At 41.9% G+C, this 23,446-nt stretch overlaps 1 protein-coding gene across 3 annotated transcripts in view; it reads left to right on the top strand.

Moving 5' to 3' along the window:
- RNF121 (ring finger protein 121) overlaps positions 1–23,446 on the top strand; it is an 82,808-nt gene that overhangs the window by 51,208 nt on the left and 8,154 nt on the right. For all 3 annotated transcript variants that reach the window (XM_027115606.1, XM_027115607.1, XM_027115605.1), the window contains 3 exons: positions 9,621–9,775; positions 12,852–12,959; positions 15,748–15,868. In XM_027115606.1, the coding sequence (XP_026971407.1) occupies positions 9,621–9,775; positions 12,852–12,959; positions 15,748–15,868 (384 nt within the window). The remainder of the gene's footprint in view (positions 1–9,620; positions 9,776–12,851; positions 12,960–15,747; positions 15,869–23,446) is intronic.

Below are 23,446 nucleotides of genomic sequence, written 5' to 3' on the forward strand. Positions count from 1 at the left end.
TTTTTAACCACAATTAAATTTTTTTTGGCCATGTTGCACAGCTTGTGGGATCTTAGTTCCCCAACCAGGGAATTGAACCCAGGCCACAGCAGTGAAAGCGCTGAGTCCTAACCACTGGACCACCAGGGAACTCCCAAAAATAATTTTTAAAAATTAAAACAAAAGTGGTCTATGCATAGACTAACGATGAGAATATTCATTAACCAGAGATTCTGATTAATTTTTTTTCTCTACTAGAAGTTCAAAAATAAAGGCAAGAAAGAAAGCAGTTCCCAAGACAGGGACCTTACCAGATATTAAGACATACTATAAGGAATAGACAAATAGACCAATGGAAGAGAGTGAAGATCTCAGAGATAAATCCTTGTATAATGGGAACTTAATATACACTAAAGATGTAATCATCAATCAGTGAAGAAAATAATCATTGTTAAGTAGATTGTGTTGAGAAAACTGGCTCGCCATATAGAGAAAATTAAAACTAAATTCCTATATAACACTGCATACAAAAAGGAACTAAAGATAGATTAAAGATCTAATTATGAAAGGCAAAATTATGAAGTTAATGAAAAATGTATAGGCTAATAAGATAAAGATTTGATAAATTTGATTATATTAAGATTAAGGATTTTTGTTGGATAAAGGATACTATAGGCAAAGTTAGCTGATAACAGAATGAGAGATTAATAATGATTAAAACTGACAGTAGATTAGTATCTAGACTATATGAAGTAACTCCTACAAATCAACAAAGGAAAGACAGCAGCTCCAGTAGAAAAATAGGCAAAGAATATGAACGGGCAGTTTACAGGAGAGGAAATCCAAAAGTCCATCAAGAAGAGATGCTCAAAGTCATTAGTAGTTAGAGAAATGAACATTAAAACAGCAATGAATTATCAATTTATTCGATTGGCTAGAAACTAGAAAGCCAGATATTTACAAGTATTGGCATGGATCAGAGGCTGTAGGAACTCCCATGCATTCTTCGTGGCTGTGAAGCCTGTTGCAGGCATTGTGGAGAGCAGCATGGCACTGTTCAATCAGATGGAATATATACATGTCTTGTGACATATCCTAACAGGATATATGAGAGGGTGTTCATTTAAATGTTAAGTCTGGCAGTTAATTGAAGAGTTGTGGGCAATCTAGATAACTGTCTCTGAGTTAATAGGCAAAATGTGGTGGATGCATATCATGACACTGTGTACCCATAACAACTTGTGGACCTTAAAAGCATAGTACGGAGTGGAAAAAGTAACAAACTGAAAGATACACAACACAGTGCCAATTAATTAATCAAAAATACACATATTAAACACATTAGAATGTCTGTGGAGTGAGGAATGGGAATAAAAAAGAACCAAAACAAAACAACTCCCACAAGAATGTTGTGTAAAGGAGAGAAATATGAGCTGTTTGAGATTAGCTGTCAGAGCTTTCCAAAAAATGCTTCTTATGGCATGCCAAGAAATGATGGAATTAATTGATAAGGCTCTGTTTCTCTCAAACTGAATGAAATTTTCTGTTCTTCACTAGTGCTGGTTGGTGGCCCAGCCTTCCATTGGGCACCCATGACCGCTAAGTAGAAAAACACTAGCTCTATTCTCCTAGACCAGGTTTCTCAGTAGGGAGACTATTAACATATTGGCCAAATGATTATTTTTTCGAGGGGCTATCCTGTACATTGTAGGATGTTTAGCAGTAGCAGCAGCCCTGGCCTCTACCCACCAGATAGATGGCTGGTAACACCCCTCCCCCAATTGTGACAACCAAAAATGTCCCCAGACATTGCCAGATGTCCCCTGGGGAGAAAATTCACTCCCAGTGAGAAACACTGTCCTAGACTCTAGGACCTAGAGCAGCATGGATGTTGCCAGCCATGAGATTGATTATGAGCAAGTATGCCAACCTACTGGTTTCACTGTGAAAAGTATCAAACTTCTCTCTGTAATTTAGGAGTTCAAAGAAAAGAAACTTCACTTTAAAAGAAGAGAAACTTAGTCTAAATTAACTGCTGTTGGGAACAAGTGATCTTATGGTTTTCTGTATTTAAATTTCAGGTACTGTTCTTTTCAGCAACAATAGTAATAATACCTTAAACTGCTTAGAGTTTTGAATTTGTTGATTTAAAAAAAATACTTTTCTCATCTGTTCTCTCTTTGGAACCTCACAACAAATAGCTTTATAAGATAGGATAGGGATTTGTCTCCATTTTTCAGATTAGTAAACCAAAGTGCAGAATCCTAAAATGATTTATCAGGAGCACGTGACCTTTAAATTTACGTCTGGAGAGCCAGATGTAAAATCTGGTTCTTGGTTAAGTGCTCTTTTCCATAGAGTACTCAACCATTTTTTGAGGTTTCCAAAAGCTTCAGGAAATTGTTGTCAGTTCTGCCATGGTCATTTCTGTTTTTAACTCCCCTGATTTTTCCTTTAATAATTTTTGCCCAAGTCCTTTTCTTGGATTTCAGGTAGTTTCACAACTACCTCCCTTGGCTCTACATTGTCTTGCTTCCTCAGGGTTTCCCCCCCAGCTTAGTGACTGATGCTGGGAGGCAGAACTTGGGAGACAGAAGATCTGGATTGGCAGCCTAGCCCAGGCCACACTTGCTGTTTGGGTTCTCTGTAGCTCAGTTTTCATCATCTATTCAGAGAATCTAATCTTACTTGCTCCTTAGCTCCCTCAGGGATGTTAGGGGAAGGAGTAAGTTTATGCCTGGAAAAGTATCCTATTTTTAAAGATCTCCAAGGAGAAGCTTTCATCATGTCTGTCTGTTACCAAATATAGTATCTTTTCAGACTCCTGTCCCCTAAACTGCTGTTTCCTCCTGGAATGGATGAGTGGCAAAATCTCCTACCTGGAAATCTTTAAAGTTCTATAGATTTTTCTCAGACCAAGACGTTAAGAGGGTTACTAGAATGTGGCTAGAGAATGCTAAGATGGTAAAGGGCTGTAATCCACTTCTTAAGAGAAAGGAAAACTTTTCTCCTCAGAATATAATAAAAACTCCTAAGTGTGATCAGCCTCCTCTGAGCCTTGCCTGCCTCTTTAGGCTCATTTCTCACACCTCCCTCGGGTACTAGTTGTACTCTCTCAGGTATACCATGTCCCTGCATCATGATACCTTTCTCCACCTGCACCTATTGGACCATCAGGACGGAGATGGTAGGTTCCTTTCTTCAGGAAGCCTTGCTTGATTCCTCCACGTTGAGTGAAGCACCTCTACTCTACTTCCTTGGCTACCAGGGCCTACTCCATTATAGCACTTATCATTTTGGATTATAGTTATTTGTTTCTCCTCAGTAGACTTCTTCTTGAGGCGGTTTTGTATTTTATCTTTGAATTCCCCAGTCCTTAGCCTGGTGTCCAGTAAATGTTTATTAAATGACTGCTTGAGTGACTCTTCTGCCTGGAGAGGAGAAGACCTGGAAAAAAAAAGACATAAAATTAGGAGAGTAAGCATAAGAAATAGGGAGTAAATTTACTCTGTGCTTCTCTGAAGGACAAGAGTTTGACCCAGAGGCAGAAGGAGGAGGCAAAGGCAGATTTTTTTTCAGGTCAGCACCAGGAAAGAACTATCTAGTGCATTTGTTATCATTGGAATGCCTGCTTCATGTGGTAAGGTTGACCATTTGCCAGGGGTGTGGTAGGAGGTAATTGCCAACCAAGTTTCTGCCCTGTAGAATATTCCAGCAATATATGGGGTCTTACCAGGTCACAGAAACTGTGCTATTATATCTGCTTGCTGGGCCTCTGGATGATCTTCAGATAATAGCCATGCCTTCCTGTAGTTTTGTCCAGGCCTAATATGCCAGTGCCTTCAGCTCTTCCTTATGTGATTTGGTTTCCAAACCCTTTGTAATCCTGGCTGCTCCGTTGTGGTCATGCTTATTCATCACTGTTCTTTCTACATTGTGGTCCTAATACCTGATCTCAGGGCCCAAGTTTGCTTTGACAGAGCAGAGAATGGTAGAGCTGCTGCCTCCTTCATTCTGGGTTTATTCTTAGTTAAACAGCGTAGTGTTGCCTTGCCTTTTTGGTAATGGCCCTGTTGGCATATATTCCCTGGCAAGTTGTAGTCAGGTGAAACCCCTAGATCTGTTTCACATGAGCTGCTGTTAAGCCACTCCTTCCCCAACCTATACTTGGGTAGTTGGTGAGGTTTCATTGTAAGGTTTTGGTTCTTCATTTCAGCTTCTCAGGTCACAGCATGTTAGAGCTAGAAGAACTCTAGGAATGAGCTTTATTCATTTTGGATCTTGTTTCTGTTTCCCATGTTCACTGCCTTGCTCCTCTCTCCTTCCCAAGCTTTGTACTATTCACAGTGTGGTAAGCAGATCCTTTGTATTTTCATCCAAATCATTCATGAAAATATTGACCAGAGCTGTAGAGCATATCCTAGACACCTTCTTCCAATTGATTTCTGTCCATTTATCAGCATTTTTTTCACGCTGATTCAAGCTGTGAGTCTCTGACTTTGTTCAGCTACCTGGGCTTGTTGTTTTCGTTTCACCCTCAGTATTCCTCTTCAGCCAAGCACGGTGGGTGGCCCTGCCCCCATAACGTAGGAAGATATAGAAGTGATGAGAATGCCAGAAGTCGGAAGTGCCAAACATCAGCACACTAACAGGGGAGCTGGTGCCCAGAGAAGGATGTGATCTGAGAGCTCTTTTTTGACTTTTCGTGAATTACAGTTTCTGAGATGAAAGAAATCTAAAACAAAGACAGTCCATTTAAATTGGGCTAGCTCTTACTGTTAGCATCTAACATCATCATCTCAACTGTGTAGCCTTGTGGAGAGAGAAGTGGGATGTTGTTATTCTTATCTTCCAGATCAGAGAAGCTGGGATTGTTCCTCAGCAAATGTTTGCTGAATGAATCAGTGAGTGAGTTTCAGGCTAGTCTTCACTTCAGCTTCATATTTTCAGATTCAGGGAGAGAAGGATGAGTGGCTTACACACACACACACACACACACACACGCACGCGCACACGCACGCGCACATGCACATGCACGCGCACACGCCATAATGAAGCCTCCTTCAGAACCAGAGCTCTGCCATTTCCAGTCAGTCTCCCCTTGACAGCTCCTGACCACACTGCTACATCTCTCCTCTGAACTCCCGTAGCAGTGCTTGATGCTTTGCATGGCTGCCCAATTCATGCATTTATGTCTCATCACCCCAAATTCTGGAAGAGAAGTTAGGGCCACGGCTTCCCATTATTTTGTGCCTTTCACAGCATCAAGTACAGGCACTTGGTTGAGCAAACTGTCGAACCAAATGTGTCGCCACCAGGTGGCACCAGAGTTCCTGCTGTTGCTCTGAGAATCTTGAGTAACTTTCAGCCATTTATTGCCAAGCTAGCCATTAAAAATGCCTTCCTTAATGAGGAAGCTTCAATTTATTTATTAAGTAGAATGCCAATAAATACTACAGTAGACACAAGTAAATTAACCAGGCAAAATTGTAACTTACCATTTTCCCCCATAGTAGACTATTGTGTTCACACAGCCCCTCTGCCTGCTGCTTGTCAGGCACTGAGCTCTCACCCCAGCAGCTGCTTTCCAGGCCTTGAAGAGAATCTGACTTTCAAGCCTCCCTGGCACAGAGCGTCTCGATACCTGAAAATGGCTTCAAATCCTTGGTTTGGGTTTTTGGATCATTTATTTTTCCTGGAAAGGACAAATTAAACATTATAAAGAAATTGCTATAACCCCACCACCTTTAATATGTTGATTATTTTGGTTATCTCATTGCAATCTTTGCTCCCTTATATATGTGGCTTTATTCATTTTTGATCATGTGAAGCCATAATAAGAGCTCTCATTTACTTAATGCTTACTATGCAACTATGCTTGTTGTTTTATATACATTGCTGCTATTGAAATATAAGAGCTATTATATTGAATCCTTAAATTATATTTATTATATTACTTATATTGAATGCTTGCCTTGTTGGGTACTGTTCTAAAAGTTTTCCATGCATTAACTCCCATGACCTATATAGCCTGATGAGAGTAGGTACTGTTTACCTCATTTACAGTTCAGAAAACAGGCTGTCAGAGTTAAGTGACTTGCCTAAGGTAACACAGTAAATAGCCGTATTGGGATTCATATCTAGAACTCTTTAATTCTAAAATTACTGTTCTTTTCACTATATTATCGCATTCTGCTTTGTTCATTTGCTCTTTAATGATGTCTGTTTGTACTTCTTTAGAAAGGGTGTAAGGATTCATAGAATCATTAAAATATGGGTTTGATCTATGTTATTCTCCTGCTACTAGACTGTTAGCTCCTTGAAGACAGGGACGAACTAGAGGTCATGTTTATTTATTTCTGCATTCCTCTTCTCATGAAGTGCAAAGTAAGTACTTGGATGAATGAGTGAAGGCTGCCTTCACTCTCCCAGGGAGTCTGAGATACAGGGCTGCTTAACAGAACCTTAGCGTGCTAGAGCTTGAAGGAGTTTGAAAATCAAGTCAAACCCTTCCTTTAAGGAGGAAGGCCCTCCTTAGGGTTACCTACTGAGTTGGAGGCAGAACAGAACTAGAATCCAGGTTTGCTGGGCTTCTACTGGGCCATCTGGTTTCAAAGAGCCTAATCCTGTCCCTAAATCTCCTTCCTTTCTTCCCTTTCCTACCCACCCCCCTCCTCTCTTATCTTTCATGATGTGTAAGTTGAGTAGCTTTACACCCTTAAAGTTTCAAGCCTGAATGTTACAAAATGAGGCAAGATTTTCCATTCATTTTACACCGATGCCCAGACTTACTCCTAATTATGTCTTTGTTCAACCCAGAATAGAATCCAGGTCCTCTGCCTCTCACCACACCCAAAATATGCAGAGCTGCAGCTCACATAGGGAAAATTATCTTGACTGGATTCCCCCCCCAGAACATGCTATTGGTGATTGATGGGGAGTGGGAAAGAGGCTATTAGGGCAGGCTGGTGGTTTTTATGTAACAGCCAACTTTTTGGAAAACCTCAAAGGAGATAGGAATTCCTGTTCTTTCTCAGAGCGGACACATGTGACCAGGCCATGTGATTTAATTCTTCTCTAGTTTCTGGGCCTACTGTTTTGTAAACACCCCCATGAGCCTGTTAAAGCAAACAATGTGAAGGCTAAAGACCCTGCCTGTAGCCCTTCTTTCCATACCCACCTTCATCTACCCCCCTTTTAGTGTCACGATTCTGGTTGCCTTATCCCCTAGTTTAAATAATCTGTGATGTCTTTTCCTGGTCTCCAAGTATCTCCTAGAATGTCACCTGGAACATTATTTGGGTAGCCGTTAGTACATCCTGGTGCTTTTCACACTTTTTTTTGTAAGGCCAGAATATTTTAGAACACTTCATTCAGAGTCAACTGCAGGTTGCTGTACAGTGGAATTGGTACTGAAACTACATTGTTCGCTGACCAGTGGGCACACAGCACTGGAAGCTCTAAAGCAAAGTGGCTGCTCACCATTTTCTTCCACTGTCTCTCTCTTTTTTTTTAATATGTAAAATAACACTAAAAAACTAACGCTTTTTCTTGCCACAGAGCAGTCTATGAGAGAGTAGTAGCTACAGACAGCTTAACACTAAAAAGATGCTTTAAGCTGCACTATCCAGTGTTGTAACCACCAGTCCCATGTGACAGCTGAACACTGGAAATGTGACTGGTCTCTTTTGAGATATACTGTAAATATAAAATAAACATCGGATTTTAAAGCCATAGTACAAAAAAAAAAGTAAAATATTTCATAGATAGTTTTATATTTGACTACATCTTGAAACAGTAATATTTTAGCTATATTGGGTTAAATAAAATATATTATTAAAATTAAGATCATCTGTTTCTTTTTACTTTTTTTTTTTTAACATAGCTACTAGAAAACTTATTTATTTTTTTATAGTGGCTTTACCAGTTTATATTCCCACCAACAGTGTAGTAGGGTTCCCTTTTCTCCACACCCTCTCCATCAATTTATTTCTTTTTTAACTTTATTTATTTATTTTTATACAGCAGGTTCTTACTAGTTATCTATTTTATACATATTAGTGTATATATGTCAATCTCCCAATTCATCCCACCACGACTCCCCGCCTCCTCCCTGCTTTCCCCCCTAGAAAACTTAAACTTACATATGAGACTCACATTATATTTGGACTGGGCAGACTAGTCTAGAAATCCCCAAGAGTAAATAGTTTCTCAAAAGTTTTCTCTTCTGGGGGCTTCCCTGGTGGCGCAGTGGTTGAGAGTCCGCCTGCCGATGCAGGGGACATGGGATCGTGCCCCGGTCCGGGAAGATCCCACATGCCGTGGAGCGGCTGGGCCCCATGAGCCATGGCCGCTGAGCCTGCGCGTCCGGAGCCTGTGCTCCGCGACGGGAGAGGCCACAACAGTGAGAGGCCCACGTACCAAAAAAAAAAAAAAAAAAGTTTTCTCTTCTGTGGAACTTTAGGAAACTAGCTAATATTTTCCTCTCTATAGCCACCCCCCCCCTTTTTTTAAAAAAAAATTATTTCATTTCATTTAATGCTACCAAGAAGAAAGCCTCTATTAAGTGCTAATTATCTGTTTTTACACCTGCTATTCACCTGAGAAGAGTGACATCTAGTAAAAATTGGGTGGTTGCGGGAGGGAGTTAGGAGACATTGGAGAGCAGAAGACTCGTGATTGGTCCAAACTTCTGACTTAGAATTGTTTTATACATTTGGAACTCTGTAGCTAACAAGTCTGAGGTAAAGATATGAAGGAGGGAAAGTAAAATAGATGCTCTTTAAAACAAATGTGCTTCCCTCTTAGGGTTCTAGTCTTGCTTTCCCCTCATTTATCTAAATTCACTGAGGATCTGTCATGGGCCAGACAGTTTCCTAGCACAGAGGAATCAGATGAGTGTGGCCTTGTCACTGCTCTCAAGGAGGTTACAGTAAGCTAGAGAACGAATTTGAATCCAGTCTCATACTCTAGGTAAGCACTGCAATGATGGTAGAAAAGAAAATGCGTTTGGAGCAATAGGAAGTCATGATTTATTCTGCCTAGAAGGGAGACTGAAGCCTTTGTTTGTCTTGGATGTGATACCCTCAGGCCAAAAGACAGATGGGAAGGATATTTTGCCCTGAGGGGAACAACCTGACTACAGGCATGGGGAATGGTAGGAGGTGGTCCTTGAAATAGTAGTTTGGGGCTCCATTGTGGGGGATTTGACTGCCTGTCTAAGGATGTTGAGTCTAAGGATGTTGAATCTTATCCTGTAGACTGGGGACCCTTAGAGGGTTCTAAGCAGGGGGATGACATACTTTAAGACTGTGTGCTCCTGGGAAGGATAGATTGGAGGGGGAGACACTGAATGCAAGGAGACTTAACAAAGAGGTCATAGTCAGCCAGGTAAGGGGTAGCAAGGGCTCACATGTAAAGGAAAGAATATGTACAATAAACAGTCGGGTGGGGGGGTAAAAGGTTGGTGTCAAGCACGGTCCCAGATTTCTAACTTGGGTCACTAGGATGTGCCTTTATCCAAAATTGGAAATGTAGGAGAGGATCAGGCTAAAATGGAACACACAAGATGCGCTCTGGATTTGCAGATAGAGCTGCAGAGGGAGCTGGCTAGAGCTGAAGTGCTTGTGTTTGTGTTTCAGATGGTGACCCTCTTTCAGATGTGGGTTGTTCCCCTCTATTTCACAGTGAAGCTGCACTGGTGGAGGTTCCTAGTGATCTGGATCTTGTTCTCTGCCGTCACAGCCTTTGTCACCTTCCGAGCCACCCGAAAACCACTAGTACAGACAACCCCAAGGTGAGAATTTAGGAGTGGGTAGTGGGAAGGAGCTAGGCTTCCTGAACTAACGGGTTGGGATGCACGGGAGACAAGTGGGTTAGACTGAAAAAATTGCAGTTTTTGTCTGCCAAGATTACTTGGCACAAAGCCCCACCAAAACGAGCTGATTGGGAGACCTCCTGCCCCATTCACAGAATAAAAACCTCCAAGTCTTTCCCTATAGCTTACCTTACAGTTTACATCAAGGTCTGTTTATATTAAAAGCTAACAAAATAAGTAAGCAAATCCTGGTCATTGTGGTTTCATTATAACTGTCATTTTCTTCTGTAACCTCTGATCTCTAAATTAGATTTTCTGTCACATTCTCTCCTAGTGCCCTGTAGTTTTCCTTCATAAAACTTATTGTAGTTTATAACTAAATATTATTTTGAGTGTCTGTCTCCCCCACTAAACTAACTATGAGATCAGGAACCACATCCATTTTGTTTGTCACTGTATATCCAGGCCCTACCACGGGGTCTGGCACATAGTAGCCTATTGTCTGAATTTTTGTTGAATGAATGAATCTCAGCAAATTTACAATTTTCCAGCAAACAATACTTCCTTCTTTGGTCACAAAGCAGCCCCTGCCTGTATACATCTTTTTTCTTTTTTAATTAATTAATTTATTAATTAATTTATTTATTTTTGGCTACATTGTGTCTTAGCTGCCACGCGCGGGCTTTCTCTAGTTGCGGCGAGTGGGGGCTACTCTTTGTTGCGGTGCACGGGCTTCTCATTGCGGTGGCTTCTCTTGTTGCGGAGCATGGGCTCTAGGCACGCAGGCTTCAGTAGTTGTGGTGCATGGGCTCTAGAGCGCACACTCAGTAGTTGTGGCGGGCGGGCTTAGTTGCTCAGCGGCATGTGGGATCTTCCCGGACCAGGGCTGAAACGCATGTCCCCTGCATTGGCAGGCAGATGCTTAACCACTGCGCCACCAGGGAAGTCCCCTGTATAATTCTTTGTATTTCCAAATGCATTTCTCATTTGATCCTCCCAACCAGCTTGTGAGGTCATTTAATATCTATACTTGACAGAAAAAAAAAGAGATTTTCTCATTTATTCATTCATTCATTCAACAAGCACCTGCTATGTGTCAGGCCCTGTGCTGAGCACTGGGGATACAGAGCTGGAAAAGACATGGTCCCTGTCCTCAAGGAGTACTTGGTTTAATGGAGGAAATGGACAAGAAAGCAGCTGTTTTAGTGCAGTTGGTAAGTACTGTGAGACACGTGTGTACAGGTTCAGGAGAGCCTAAGAGAAGAACCAGCTAGCCTCAAGAGTTGTGACTATCTGATCCAAAGTTTTCCAAGTTGCAACTTGCTCTTTTTCCCATGCCTCTTATGTTCCACTTTACTACAAGCCTTTCTTTGGCTTTCTGAGTTTCATTCTACAAAGTAAAATTTATCTGCAAGGTGAGGTCAGTGATCTAGAAGCCCCTCTCTGGCTGTGGTAGTTTACATTAAAAGCCAGTATAGAATATTACAGACTCTGGAGCCAGATGGATATGGATTGGAAACCCTAGCCCTGCCAGTTGTTAATTATATGACCCCTATGACTGCACGTTTCTCAGCCTTGAATTCTTTATCCCTAAAAATGTGATAATAATTGCTACCTCTGATAATAATTGCTACCTCATATAGGGTAATATGAAGAAAAAGTATAATAAAGCATGTTAAGAGTCATCGAGTAACATTTTCAACATCTAGCTAAAATGACTGAAAATGTGTCTATAACATGGGAGGTTTTTGATAACAGTAACAACTAGCATTCGATAGTGCTTTACAATTTCAAAGTACTTTCATAAACACCCACATTTATTCATGCAGCATTTATTGGGTATGTATTATTTACACCAGGAAATTATATACACTATGTACAATCCAGTGAGAAAGGTGGCAGGGGGTTCCTGTTTTAGAAATAAGTAAACTTGTCTCAGGTTGATATGACTTATCTGGGGTTACCCAGCTACTAAACCTCACTTAATCCAGGTTCCACCTAAAATGCCACATCCTTTCCACTGTGTCTCAGTCCCATCTGATCAGTACAAACCCTGGATAATGGAGCTCTCTGTGGTCTTTGAGGGCAGACACTGCAAGGTGTTCGGGTCCCTCCGCCAGCCTGAGAAGCCATCGCCCCTTGTTTAGCCACAGCAGGGAGGCCCAGGCAGGGACCTTGAGCATTCTCCCTGAGGCCCAGCAGGGTTGGCAGTAACCTACTCAGCTCTCAGGAGCCAGGCAGATTGCTAAATTACTCCTTAGCTCTCCTCACAGGTAGAACAGTGGCTCCTGATATCAGGGACCTACCTCCATAACATTTAAAAGGCTCTGGTACATTCTGGGAACCATCTTTCCTCTCTGATCCTAGTTGCAGTCAATCAACCAGATTCCACACTGCTTTTCATTGGATCCTAGGGAGCATGGCTCCTCCTTCAGGAGAATCGCACAGTCCCATTCTACTGCACCCCGCCCCCATCACGCACACACATCCAATTCAAGGGTATTCGTTGAGTGCCTCCTTCCTTATCCCCTCTCCTTCAGGAAAAAAAATAAATTCAGAAGCAAACTCATTAGATATATTTCATTTTGTTATTAGCCTGTGGGTAGGAGTGAAGCAGTATTTACATTAACCATGCCCAGTTACAAAAGCCTGTAGCTAATTCTACCTTTTATTCATCTTCCCTTGAATCCTCTTTCCTGATAAGAATGCCTGTTTCCTTCTGAGCACAGCTGTAGTTACTAATTTTCACTTCCTCATCCAACTAACCTGAATTTGAGATGACATACTTATCTGAGGTCAGCTGTGTACTTTCTTTGTTTGAGGTTAAACTTCTCTTTTCTTCCCTTGGTCTGAGACCAGGAAAATACAAAGCACTAGCTCCCTGGTATGTGGAGGTGTTTCTGCAATTGAGGGAGTGACCAGCCTTGCTCAATAAAAGTCCTAAGCAAAGAGCCTGATGTCCCCATTGATGTGAGAGTAAGGGATTCTGGTGGTCCAGAGGCTCTTAGGCCAGTCTTTCTGTGTCAGCTTTACTAATTTTTTCTCCTTTCTCCAGGTTGGTTTATAAGTGGTTCCTGCTGATCTATAAAATCAGCTATGCCACTGGCATCATTGGCTACATGGCTGTCATGTTTACCCTCTTTGGTCTTAACTTGTTATTCAAGTGAGTACCTTTGCTTTTGTTTTTGCTAGTGTCTGGGGAGGAGGGACTGGTGAGATGTACCTTTGTTCCTGGGACAGGTCCTGAGTATGAACAAGGGGAACATGGCACCTAGGATAGGAGACTTGGCTTTAGAGGATGGGAGGATGGGTGGGCCTTCCATGATTTGTGCTGGCAAAGAGAAAGGAATGTCTGAATAATACAGAGTTAGAGTCTCAAATCATTGGTTGTACTTTCCAAGAATTTATATTTTAGTGGGAAAGTATAATAACAAAAGTAAGCATAATAATGATTATAGCCAGTTACTCATAACTCCATCACCCCAACAGAACCATTTTCCTTTTCCATGTGTGTATTGTTTACTGTAACATCCACTCTACCTGAGTGGTCTTATGTTCAAGGAGAGTAGGAGTTGGCAAACTACATCCTGTGGGCCAAGTTGGCCTACCTTCTGTTTTTATAAAATAAAAATATTTTACTGGAACACTCATATTCATTTGTTTACACATTGTCTATGGCTGTTTTTGCAGTAAAACAGCAGAGTTGGATAATCGTGGCAGAGACTATATAGGCCACAAAACCTAAAATACTTACAATCTGGACCTTTACAGAAAAAGTTTGCCGACCCTGGACTAGACAGTTGAACTCATGGGACACAGCTGGCCACACCTGGCAACAGATCCACCTAGAAAGATACAAGACAGGAAATAGCAGGGCAGCGTCTGCAGGAGTCCTCACAATAGTCCCAGGGCTGAGATATGAGAGAGTGAGACCACACAGATGAGTGTGGCAGCCAGCCAGGCCCAGAAGACCTACTTCTCCAAGGAACACATCAGGTTTAAAACTCTCCCGGTCCAGATGCAGTGTTCTAATCGCAGGTCAGGTTTAATATATAAGCATTGCTACTTTGTGACACAGCTGACATTCCACCTTTAAGAGATTTCTCAGGAAACAGAGTTAACCTGTGGACTTTTAAGTCCTGCTCCATTGTTGGTCACGTAGGTTGTTTTTTCAGTGCAGCGCTGTCACAGATAACATTGCAGAGTTGCTTCCTAAGGGTACATGACCAGGAGTGGAATTCTGGCTGTTGCTTCATATTGTCATAAGCTTTCCAAAAGGTCTGTATCAGCATACAGGTTTCCTCTACCCCCAGTTAAGGCAGAAGCCAAGTAATCCTGGACTCTGGGACTGGAGGGTACAGTGAGTAAGCAGGGCAGAAAAGGGTAGGAATGTGGTTTCTACAGCTGTAGGCTGTGGATTGGGACAATGCATTGAAGCTAGAGATTTAGGATTCAAATTTCAATTCATGACCACTGGCCTCTTCCCCAAACCAGGTATACTGTAGGCAGGAATCTCTGAAACTGAAAGGAATAAGTCCTACTTTATATAATGAGAGGACACCCATGGAATTCTTTCTTCCAGGGGTAGTACAGGCTGAAACAATAAACAGGCTCCACAAATATTTACAGGAATTTATCAGTGTAGAGTCAACACATCTCATCAAAGAAAACCAAGGTACTTCCAGATATCTTCCTAACCTGGGTGGTTAAAAAAAGTAAAAACCAAGATTCTCTATTATGTTTTAAAGGTATTTATTCTAGAATTACAGTTTCTTTTTTACTTTGATAAACTGTATAAGGAGGAAAACATAATTGAGAATCTTGACCATTTTTATGCTACTAATCAGGTTAATTGGTGTAAGATCATGACGTCTAGTTAGTACGTTAAATGTTGTAAGATTGGTGGGCAAATTCAACTTTCTAAGCTAAATGTAATTTACAACTTTAAGTGAACACGTACAGTTCTTGGTACAAATGTTTTAACAAAGGTAGTTTTCTATAATAAACATTTAAAGACTCAAGTTTACAAACTGTTGGTCCCTGGAATTACTAAAACAAACTTTCTAATATTATAGGCCTATTGTCCTTAGTAAGGAGACTTGGACCAAAATTTAACTTTGATGACATGATACAGAATATGTATAGATGCAAGTTAAAATTTTATGGTAACTGGTATGTGTATATTTACTAACTTTATCTTTGTTTTCTAAAGATGTGGTTGGCAAACTTCTTTATAAAGGGCCAAATAATAAATATTTTAGGCTTTGTGGGACAAAAGGCAAACTCTAGGATGGTATATAGGTACTTATATAACGAGAGAAAACTCCTCCCTTGCTCCACCCTGTTTGCCTGGGTGGCCTGTCTCAGATGGTGGACATACTTTGTGCCCACTTGCTATCATATGAAACATTCTTAGAAGGAGGGGCCTGATGGAGGTGGGTGACCCCTGGGATGATTTTCACTCTCTGCTCCAGTGACACCCAGATCCTGCTGTGCCCTTCCCTCCTTTTGGAGGGCTCAGCTATTTCAACTTGGGCAACTGGCTGGAGGTGAGGCAATTCAATAGTGAGTTGCTAACTTCCGGACTGAAAATTCCACTGCCTAGTGTGTAGCAGTTGCCAGTAGTGGAGTCCCCAACATATAGGTGCCAACTAGGGAGCTGCAAGCATGGTCATCAGTCAGAGGAGGCAGGCACTGGAAACAGAGTGGGGAAGTGAGCAGAAAGGGATACCCTGGCTTGGTCTTCACAGCTCCTAGTCCTAGGCTGTTCAGGTGGTGCCCACAGGTCATATACAGACAGGCAACAGGCTGGATTTGGTTTTAGTTTGCCAACACTTGCTCCAGCTATTAAAGCTTCCAGCTTTAGACGCTGCCATTTGTGTCCCAGAGTAGTAATCCAAAGCAGTTGCATCTCAGGGCAGGCCTTACAGGCCATGCTGCTTCCCTTACAGGATCAAACCAGAAGATGCCATGGACTTTGGCATTTCTCTCCTCTTCTATGGCCTCTACTATGGTGTTCTTGAGCGGGACTTTGCAGAAATGTGTGCAGACTACATGGCATCTACCATAGGGGTGAGTTCACTTGGGCTCTTTAATACTGCCTCCTGCCACCTCCAAAGAGTTCAGGATAGCATCACTTGTTTGATGGAAGAGATAAGCCATACAAAATCCTTCAGGATGTGAGTGGTATGTATGGAGGTTCCTTCCTTAAAATTTGGAAAACCGATCTCAGATGTACCCTGGAATTTTTAACTCTAAGCTATTATAAGAATCACTTTACCCCACAGGAAGTTAACAGTCACTCAACAGATACTTATTTAATGCCTCTGTCTAGTGACAGAGATGGGTATTAAAGTAATAAAAACACAAATTATATATGATACTTTATGATATATTATTAAAATTATAACTTTAATAAATATTATGAAGGGGAGGTTCATGATATTATGAACAAATATAGTCATGTCATTTGACCTAGTCTTGGGGCTCAAAGATGGCTTCCCTGAAGATGTAACTATTGAGCTGATCTGAACAATGAGTAGAGTTAACCAGATGAAGTGAAAAATGAAATGTATACCAGGTAGAGGAAATAGCATGTGTAAGAGGCCTGTAGTGGGAGAAAGGGTGAGCATTTTAAGGAACTAGGCTCATGTGGTTGTAGGGCTGAATTATAGTGGAAGTGTATGGAGGAATAATCAAAGGCTAGGCTAGAAAAAGCCGTAGAGGCCAAATGAAAGATTGTGATTTTTATACTAAAAATACTAGGGGGCTAAGATAGAAAATGACATCATCAGATTTGCACTTTGAAAAGATCATTCTGGCTGCTTGGGTAGAGAACAGATTGGAGAGGGGTCCACAGACCAGAGTGACCCACTTAGTCTTTAAGAGACAATTGCAGTAGTCTGGGCAAGATGAAGGTAGCTTGGATTAGGGTAGAGATGGTGAAAAGTGAGAGAAACGGACTATTGGAGAGATATTCTGGAGGTAAGGTTGACAGGACTTGGATATAGATTGGTTCTGGAGACTGAAGGAAAAAACATGAAGGAAAGAAAGGTAGGTATCAAAGCTGACATTTCTAGCTCAAGCAACTCCTTGGATCCTTCACTGAGATAGGAAATGCTGCAAGAGGACCAAGTGGAGACCATGCAGAGATTCTTCAAGCTTAAAATATAGGTAAAGTAACAGCCAGTGTAAGAAACCCAACTCAATATCCTTATATCTTTTTTTTCAAAATGTCTGTTGTTTTGCTGTTTGTAAAAGTAATACATTCTTTTTTGTAATTGTGTGAACAACACAGAAGTGCTTCCCATCTGAGTATCATCCTATTAGACCCAGCCATAAGAAGGAATATTTCCAAGTTTAATAGACATTTCTCCAGTTCTGTGCTGAAATAAGTGTGGTTCTGTCTGATGAGTGGGGACTGAAAGGCATTCAGAAGTTCTTGCTACTTCTGAGGTAGCAAGAGGTTTGGCAGGTTGGAGAGAAACCCTAGGAGAATGTCAGGGAAGCAGGTTCTCTTGGAGCATCCAGATACCAGTCCTAGCTTTTAGGCAGCAGATATCAGTGGAGACCAGTTGAGAAGTACATGAAAGCTTGGCACTGACTTCATATGAGGCACCTCAGGAGCTCTTGCTGAGTCTGAGGCAGTTTTGCAGGTGGGGGCCTATTGGCTGTGCAAATTTGTATGTCACTGCTACTGTGATCTCATTCATGCCACGGGCTGGTAGGCTTAGGGCAATTCACGTTAAGCAGGAGACTCAGCTATTATTCTTGGGTAACATTAATCAAGTACAGTTTTAGGTCTAGGACTTTGTTTCTCAGTATCCTGGGACTATTTTTATTTTTCCTGTAATGGATCAAATTGAAAACAGTGTATTGGGTCACTTTATAGACAGCCTGTTAGATTCTTTTCTGAACAGCTGTCTTATGTTTTAGCAACATTTCACTGTCTCATCTATTTGTGTAGACTTCAGCTCTTCCTTTAACCAGTTCACTCCCCGAAGAGATTTCCAGACCCTAGATTGTCTAATTAGTAACTTTGCTTTCAACAGCAGAGATTGTCTAATTACTAACTTCACTTTCAACAACAGCTGTTCACTGAGACTGCTTCTGTGGCACAGCCAGCTTTTCAGAGAATCCCTCTAGTGATTTTTCTTCTCATTCTGTTTTTACAGGACCAATTCTCTGATTTTCCCAGGTTGTTACCAACTTTATCTCAAGGTTATTATCAGCTGCCAGTTTAAGCATAGCCTTTATTCCCTCAGGTGGGGGTCCCTAATAACCAATCTACAGAATCCCTTTTCTGAGCTCAGAATTGATCCACAAGTTAGCTTCTGCTCTGGGAGATAGAATTATTAAATTGGCCTCCCTAAGATGCAGTTTGAGCTGGGCCACTTTCCGTGCTCTTGGGAAGAATTATTGGGTGCTGCAGTGATTTTAAGTGATAATCCCTCATAAGATAATTCCCTAATAATGATAAATTCCAGCTTCACCAAGAGACCTGGTGGGAGAATTTCTCGTTAGGGTGGAGAGTGCCTCAAACACTAGCTCCTGACCCCTCATACTCTCCTTCCTTTTATGGGATCTCACTAGATACCCCCACCACTCCACAATAACAGTCTGTCCCAAGGATAAACCCACATACCTCCCTGTACCTCTTAGCACAGAATCAAACAGTCACGTCGGACTTTATTAAAGGTTGAGGATGAATAACAGGAAAATAAACTGTGAGTATTTGAATGAGGTTGATCTGAGTTATCAGGCTGCCTGCTTTCCAGGGTTTTCAGACCCTGCCTCATCTAACTCTCAGCCTACCTCTGTATACTGGGTGTCATCTTAACACCCACCACTTAGAATCCACATCTGGACAATACAGTCCTCCAGATGCCTAGACCTAAAGCCTGTGTTCCTGACAAAAATGATGCTGCTCCTCCCCTATACCACAGGGTATCTTACATGAGGATCTACCTCTTCCCTAGGTAATTGACATTGAGAATGGCTTTCCTTTTCAGAGGAGCCACTCTATCCAAATGTCTCTTTCAGAGGAGTCATTCTGAAAACTATCCAACAGAATGTGACCTTGCTGATCCTGACTATAGACAAGCAGTTTGCTGTTTCCCCAGGTTCCTTTCTTGGGGGTTCATAGGAAGACTAGGATAGCTTGTGATAGTACTGGGTGAGTCACCAGGAGTTAACGCATTTGTTGTTTTCCAATACTCTTAGCAAATATTGCTGAGACTTAGTGACAGGCCTTCTGCTAGGGCTCAGGATGCCAAGAGATTAGACCAGGCAGGAATATGGGAGAAGAGACTCCAACATGGGATAAAGGGATAGATTGCACCACCTTGGAGTGCTTTCCAACCCTGAGAAATCCAAGACTCTGTTATTTCTGCCCATGTCTTTGGTCAAGTGGGCCTTGGTCTGCTCAGGAACACCTGGGCCCCTGAGCCACAACAACCTGAATTTAAAGAATATTGCTGGCCTTGAAGCCAAAATCTGATCAGTGCTTTGGGGAGGGCAGTTTGAGGAAGCCAGGAGACTCCAGCTTTCCACGCATTCATTGGCCAACTCATTATTTATTCAAGCAACAGTTATTTATCAACCATCTACAATGTACAGAGTGTGACTGAGTGTAGCCCTTACTAGCACCACTGCCCACTTTCAGTAGCAGCCCTAGTTGTTTTTTTTTTTTTAATTGTGGTAAAATACACATAACATACCATCTTAACCATTTTAAAGTGTACAGTTCAGTAGCATTAATACATTTACATTGTTCTTCAACTGTCACCATGATCCATCCATAGAACTCTTCATTTTGCAAAACTGAAGCTTCATACCCATTAAACAATAATTCCCCAATCCCCACTCTCCCTAGCCCCTGGCAACAATCATTCTACTTTCTGTCTTTATGAATTTGACCACTCTAGGTGCCTCATATAAGTGGACTCATATACAGTATTTGTCTTTTGTGACTGGCTTATTTCGCTTAGCATAATGTCTTCAGGGTTTACCTATGTGTCATGTGTCAGAATTTCCTTCCTTTTTAAGGCTAAGTAATATTCCATTGTGTGTATATACCACATTTTCAGTCCTGGTTATTTTTCGTAGTCTTTTGTATGTTCTGTGATCACAGCTTCTATCCCAGAGAGTCAAAGTTGATTTTGGAGCTGTTACCAGGTCAGGAACTAGGTCTGATTCATCTCTTGGTCTACCTCTGGGAGTAGTTTGACCTAAAAAGATCCGTAATTAATTAATTTCACAATTCCTAGAAATAAGACCATGATGTTTTATAATTGTATTAACAAGCATTCTCAATTCCTTTTACACCATTCTGCACTACTCTTTTTAGAGTAGAATAGCTCTTTGTTTTGCCTCACTTGGAGAAATTTGTAACTGTTTTGAGTCAGGTCGATTCAAGGGAATCATGGATGGTGTCTGTGTTCTCCAGCTGGTTACTGTGAGGTCATAAGCTTGTGACAGCCAGACAGTCTAGTTTCCATTCACACCCAAAAATCATGTTGGGGTGAGGTGGGGGAGTGGGGGAGTGGGGGATTGTGAAATAAGCTTATTTCTGGGGCTTCCTCCTCTGCGAGAGTGATTGGGCAGGCAGGGTAGTAACACATTGTTTGTGCTGCATTGGGCCAGGTGTCCTGCCTCACATTTTCTATCTCCTGAGCAAATTGCTGTGCCCCAGATTTACTGCTTCCTGGATCCTCAGCAGCCCCAGATAATGTGAGGACAGGACTATCTGCTCATTCATCTGACTTGAAGTAGTAGAAAGAGCCAGGAGGTTAGAATCAGACAGATCTGATTTCAAATTCTCCTCCACTTTTAATTATCTGTATACGCTTGAGCAAGTTGCTTTACCTCTCTGATCTTGTTTTCTTAGCTGTAATAATATTGCCAGCCTTATAGAATTGTGGTAAGGAACAAATGGGTTAATGTCAAGCACTTTGCAGAGTAGCCTGGCCCATGGCAAACACTCACATCATGATGATGATGATGATGATGACAGCGATGATGATAGCTACCATTTATTAAGTACCTACTATACAGTCCTGCTGTGCTGTACGACCATGTATTTTATGTCTGTAATCACCTGGAGCACAGGGTCCTTATAGAATTTGTCTTTGTATCTTCATCATACTCAACACACAAAGCAAGACATAAGACAGATCATCAACCATGAGTAATTGCCAGTTCTCTCTTAACGCCATCTATTGTCTGAAGCCATCTTAGACACTCTGTGATATGGAATCTCCTCCACTATAATTCTGGAAATGGGTATTTTATTCAGTTTTTCAACAGGTATTTCTGAAATCATCTACTTGAACTGACTGGGAGCCAGGTCAGCCCTGCCACCAGCCCTCTCTGGCCTCGAGTGAGGCTTTCCTCCTTGGGCAGTAGTCTCCTTACTAGTCGAGGGGGTGGCCCAGAAGAGCCCACTAGGCTTTCATGGCACACATTTCCTGTGATGGTCAATGGTGTGGATTATAACTTATACATCCTGAGCACCTACTACATGCGAGCTCCTGTGCTGGGGTCTTCTGTGTTTTCTCAGTGTGTCTTCCTAGTACCATTTGAGGCCGGGGGTAGTGTTCCTATCCTACAAAGGAGAAATCTGACTCTTCATCTGAAGAGCTTACTCTCCCACTTTGAGTAACCTGTTTCAAACCTTCTCTACTCTCAAACCTCTCACATCCCTTCCTTCTGTCCCTTCATTCTCTGCAGATGACCTCGCCTCCTGTTTACCTGAGCAACTAGAAACCAAAGAGGAATCCCCATAATTCCTGACACCGTATCTACAGATCTGCTCCTGTTTGCATCCATCTTCTCCTTCCCTCCTGTAACAGTGGAATAAGTGTCCTTTCTCCCATCAGAGGCCAGCCCTACCTGTGCTCTGGATTCCACACCTCCTGCCTGCTCAGGGACCCGATATGCTGTTGACTTCCTTTCTCTCCCATGACTTCATCTTTTCCCTCTACTGGGCTTTCCATTAACGTTCTAAGTGTTCTTTTTCAAAAATGTCCTCTTTTTGACCCACTGTCACTTCTAGCTACTGAGCCATTTCCTGTCACTCACAGTTAAACTTGCAGGAAGTTCCTGTTTCCTTTTTTATCACCTTTCACTTATCCTTGGCCCATTCTAACTGGCCTCTGCTCATGCCCTTCTTCTGAAGTGACTCTTACTCAGGTCACCAGTGACTCTGTGTCACTCATTCTGGTGGATTAATTCTGATCTCAGCAGTCATCAGCACAGTTGACTCAGCACTGCTTCCTTCTTAAAAAGGTTTTCCCCCCCCTTGGATTTTGTGACATTACACTGTCCTGGTTTTCTTTCTGTCTCTCTGGTATTTTCTGTCTCCTCTGCTAACTTTCCATCCCCTTAAATGTTATTGTTCCTCCGAGCTCAAGGCTAAACCATCTTCTTTGCTCTTCGCCTAGGTATTTCCCTTTTCTTCTTCCACGGCTTCCAGATCTCTAATCCAAAACTCTCTTCTGAACTCCAGGCCTTTACTATTCAGCTGCCTCTGGTATCAACAGTCCACTTCTCTCAATTTTTACTGCCATCAAATTAGCTCAAGACATCACCTTAGCACAGGCCCCCATACAGCATTTAAAGAATTGTAACTGTCTCTTAGCTGGTCTCTCTGAATCCATTTTGGCCTCATCTCCAATCCATTTTTCACACAGAAGACAGAGTGCTCTTTTTTTTTTTTTTTTTTTTCTGGTACGCGGGCTTCTCACTGTTGTGGCCTCTCCCATTGCAGAGCACAGGCTCCGGACGCACAGGCTCCGGACGCACAGGCTCAGCGGCCATGGCTCACGGGCCCAGCCGCTCTGCGGCATGTGGGATCTTCCCAGACCGGGGCACGAACCCGTGTCCCCTGCATCAGCAGGCGGACCCCCAACCACTGTGCCACCAGGGAAGCCCCAGAGTGCTCTTTTAAAATATGAGTCTGATCATATTACTCCGTACTTAAATAAAGCCTTTAGATGATTTCTCATTTCAAGTCCAAGATCCTCCATGCAGCCATAAGGGCGTTAGGTTCCTTTCAGTTTCTCAAGCGCACCAGGTCCTTCCTGCTCCAGGGCCTCCTCTTGTCACTTCTGCCTCTCTTCACCTATCCTTTACCTCAGCCTAAAATGCCACTCCCTTGATGACCTAGGTTTAGTTAAACCCCTTCATTGCAGTGTTCTTTGATAGCCCTTTTAATGCCTTTTAAATAATTCTTATTTTAGCCTTTTAAATAATTAGTCCTCATTTTATATAAATTAAAAAAAATTTTTTTGACGTATAGTTGACTTACAATGTTGTGTTAATTTCTTCTGTACAGCAAAATGACTCAGTTTTTTCATATTCTTTTCCACTATGGTTTGTCACAGGAAATTGAATATAGTTCCCCGTGCTATACGTAGGACCTTGTTGTTTATCCTTGTTGTTTATCCATCCTTTATATAATATTTTGCCTCTGCTAATCCCAAACTCCCATTCCTTCCTTCCCCTATCCCCCCTACCCCTTGGCAACCACAAGTTTGCTCTCTATACCTGTGAGTCTGTTTTTGTTTCATAGATACATTGATTTGTATTGTATTTTAGATTCCACATATAAGTGATACCACATGGTGTTTGTCTTTCTCTTTCTGACTT

This window comes from Aethalodelphis obliquidens, unplaced genomic scaffold, assembly GCF_003676395.1.
Source record: "Aethalodelphis obliquidens isolate GAN/ISIS:26980383/991018 unplaced genomic scaffold, ASM367639v1 scaffold14, whole genome shotgun sequence".
In the NCBI taxonomy this organism is placed as follows: Eukaryota; Metazoa; Chordata; class Mammalia; order Artiodactyla; family Delphinidae; genus Aethalodelphis; species Aethalodelphis obliquidens.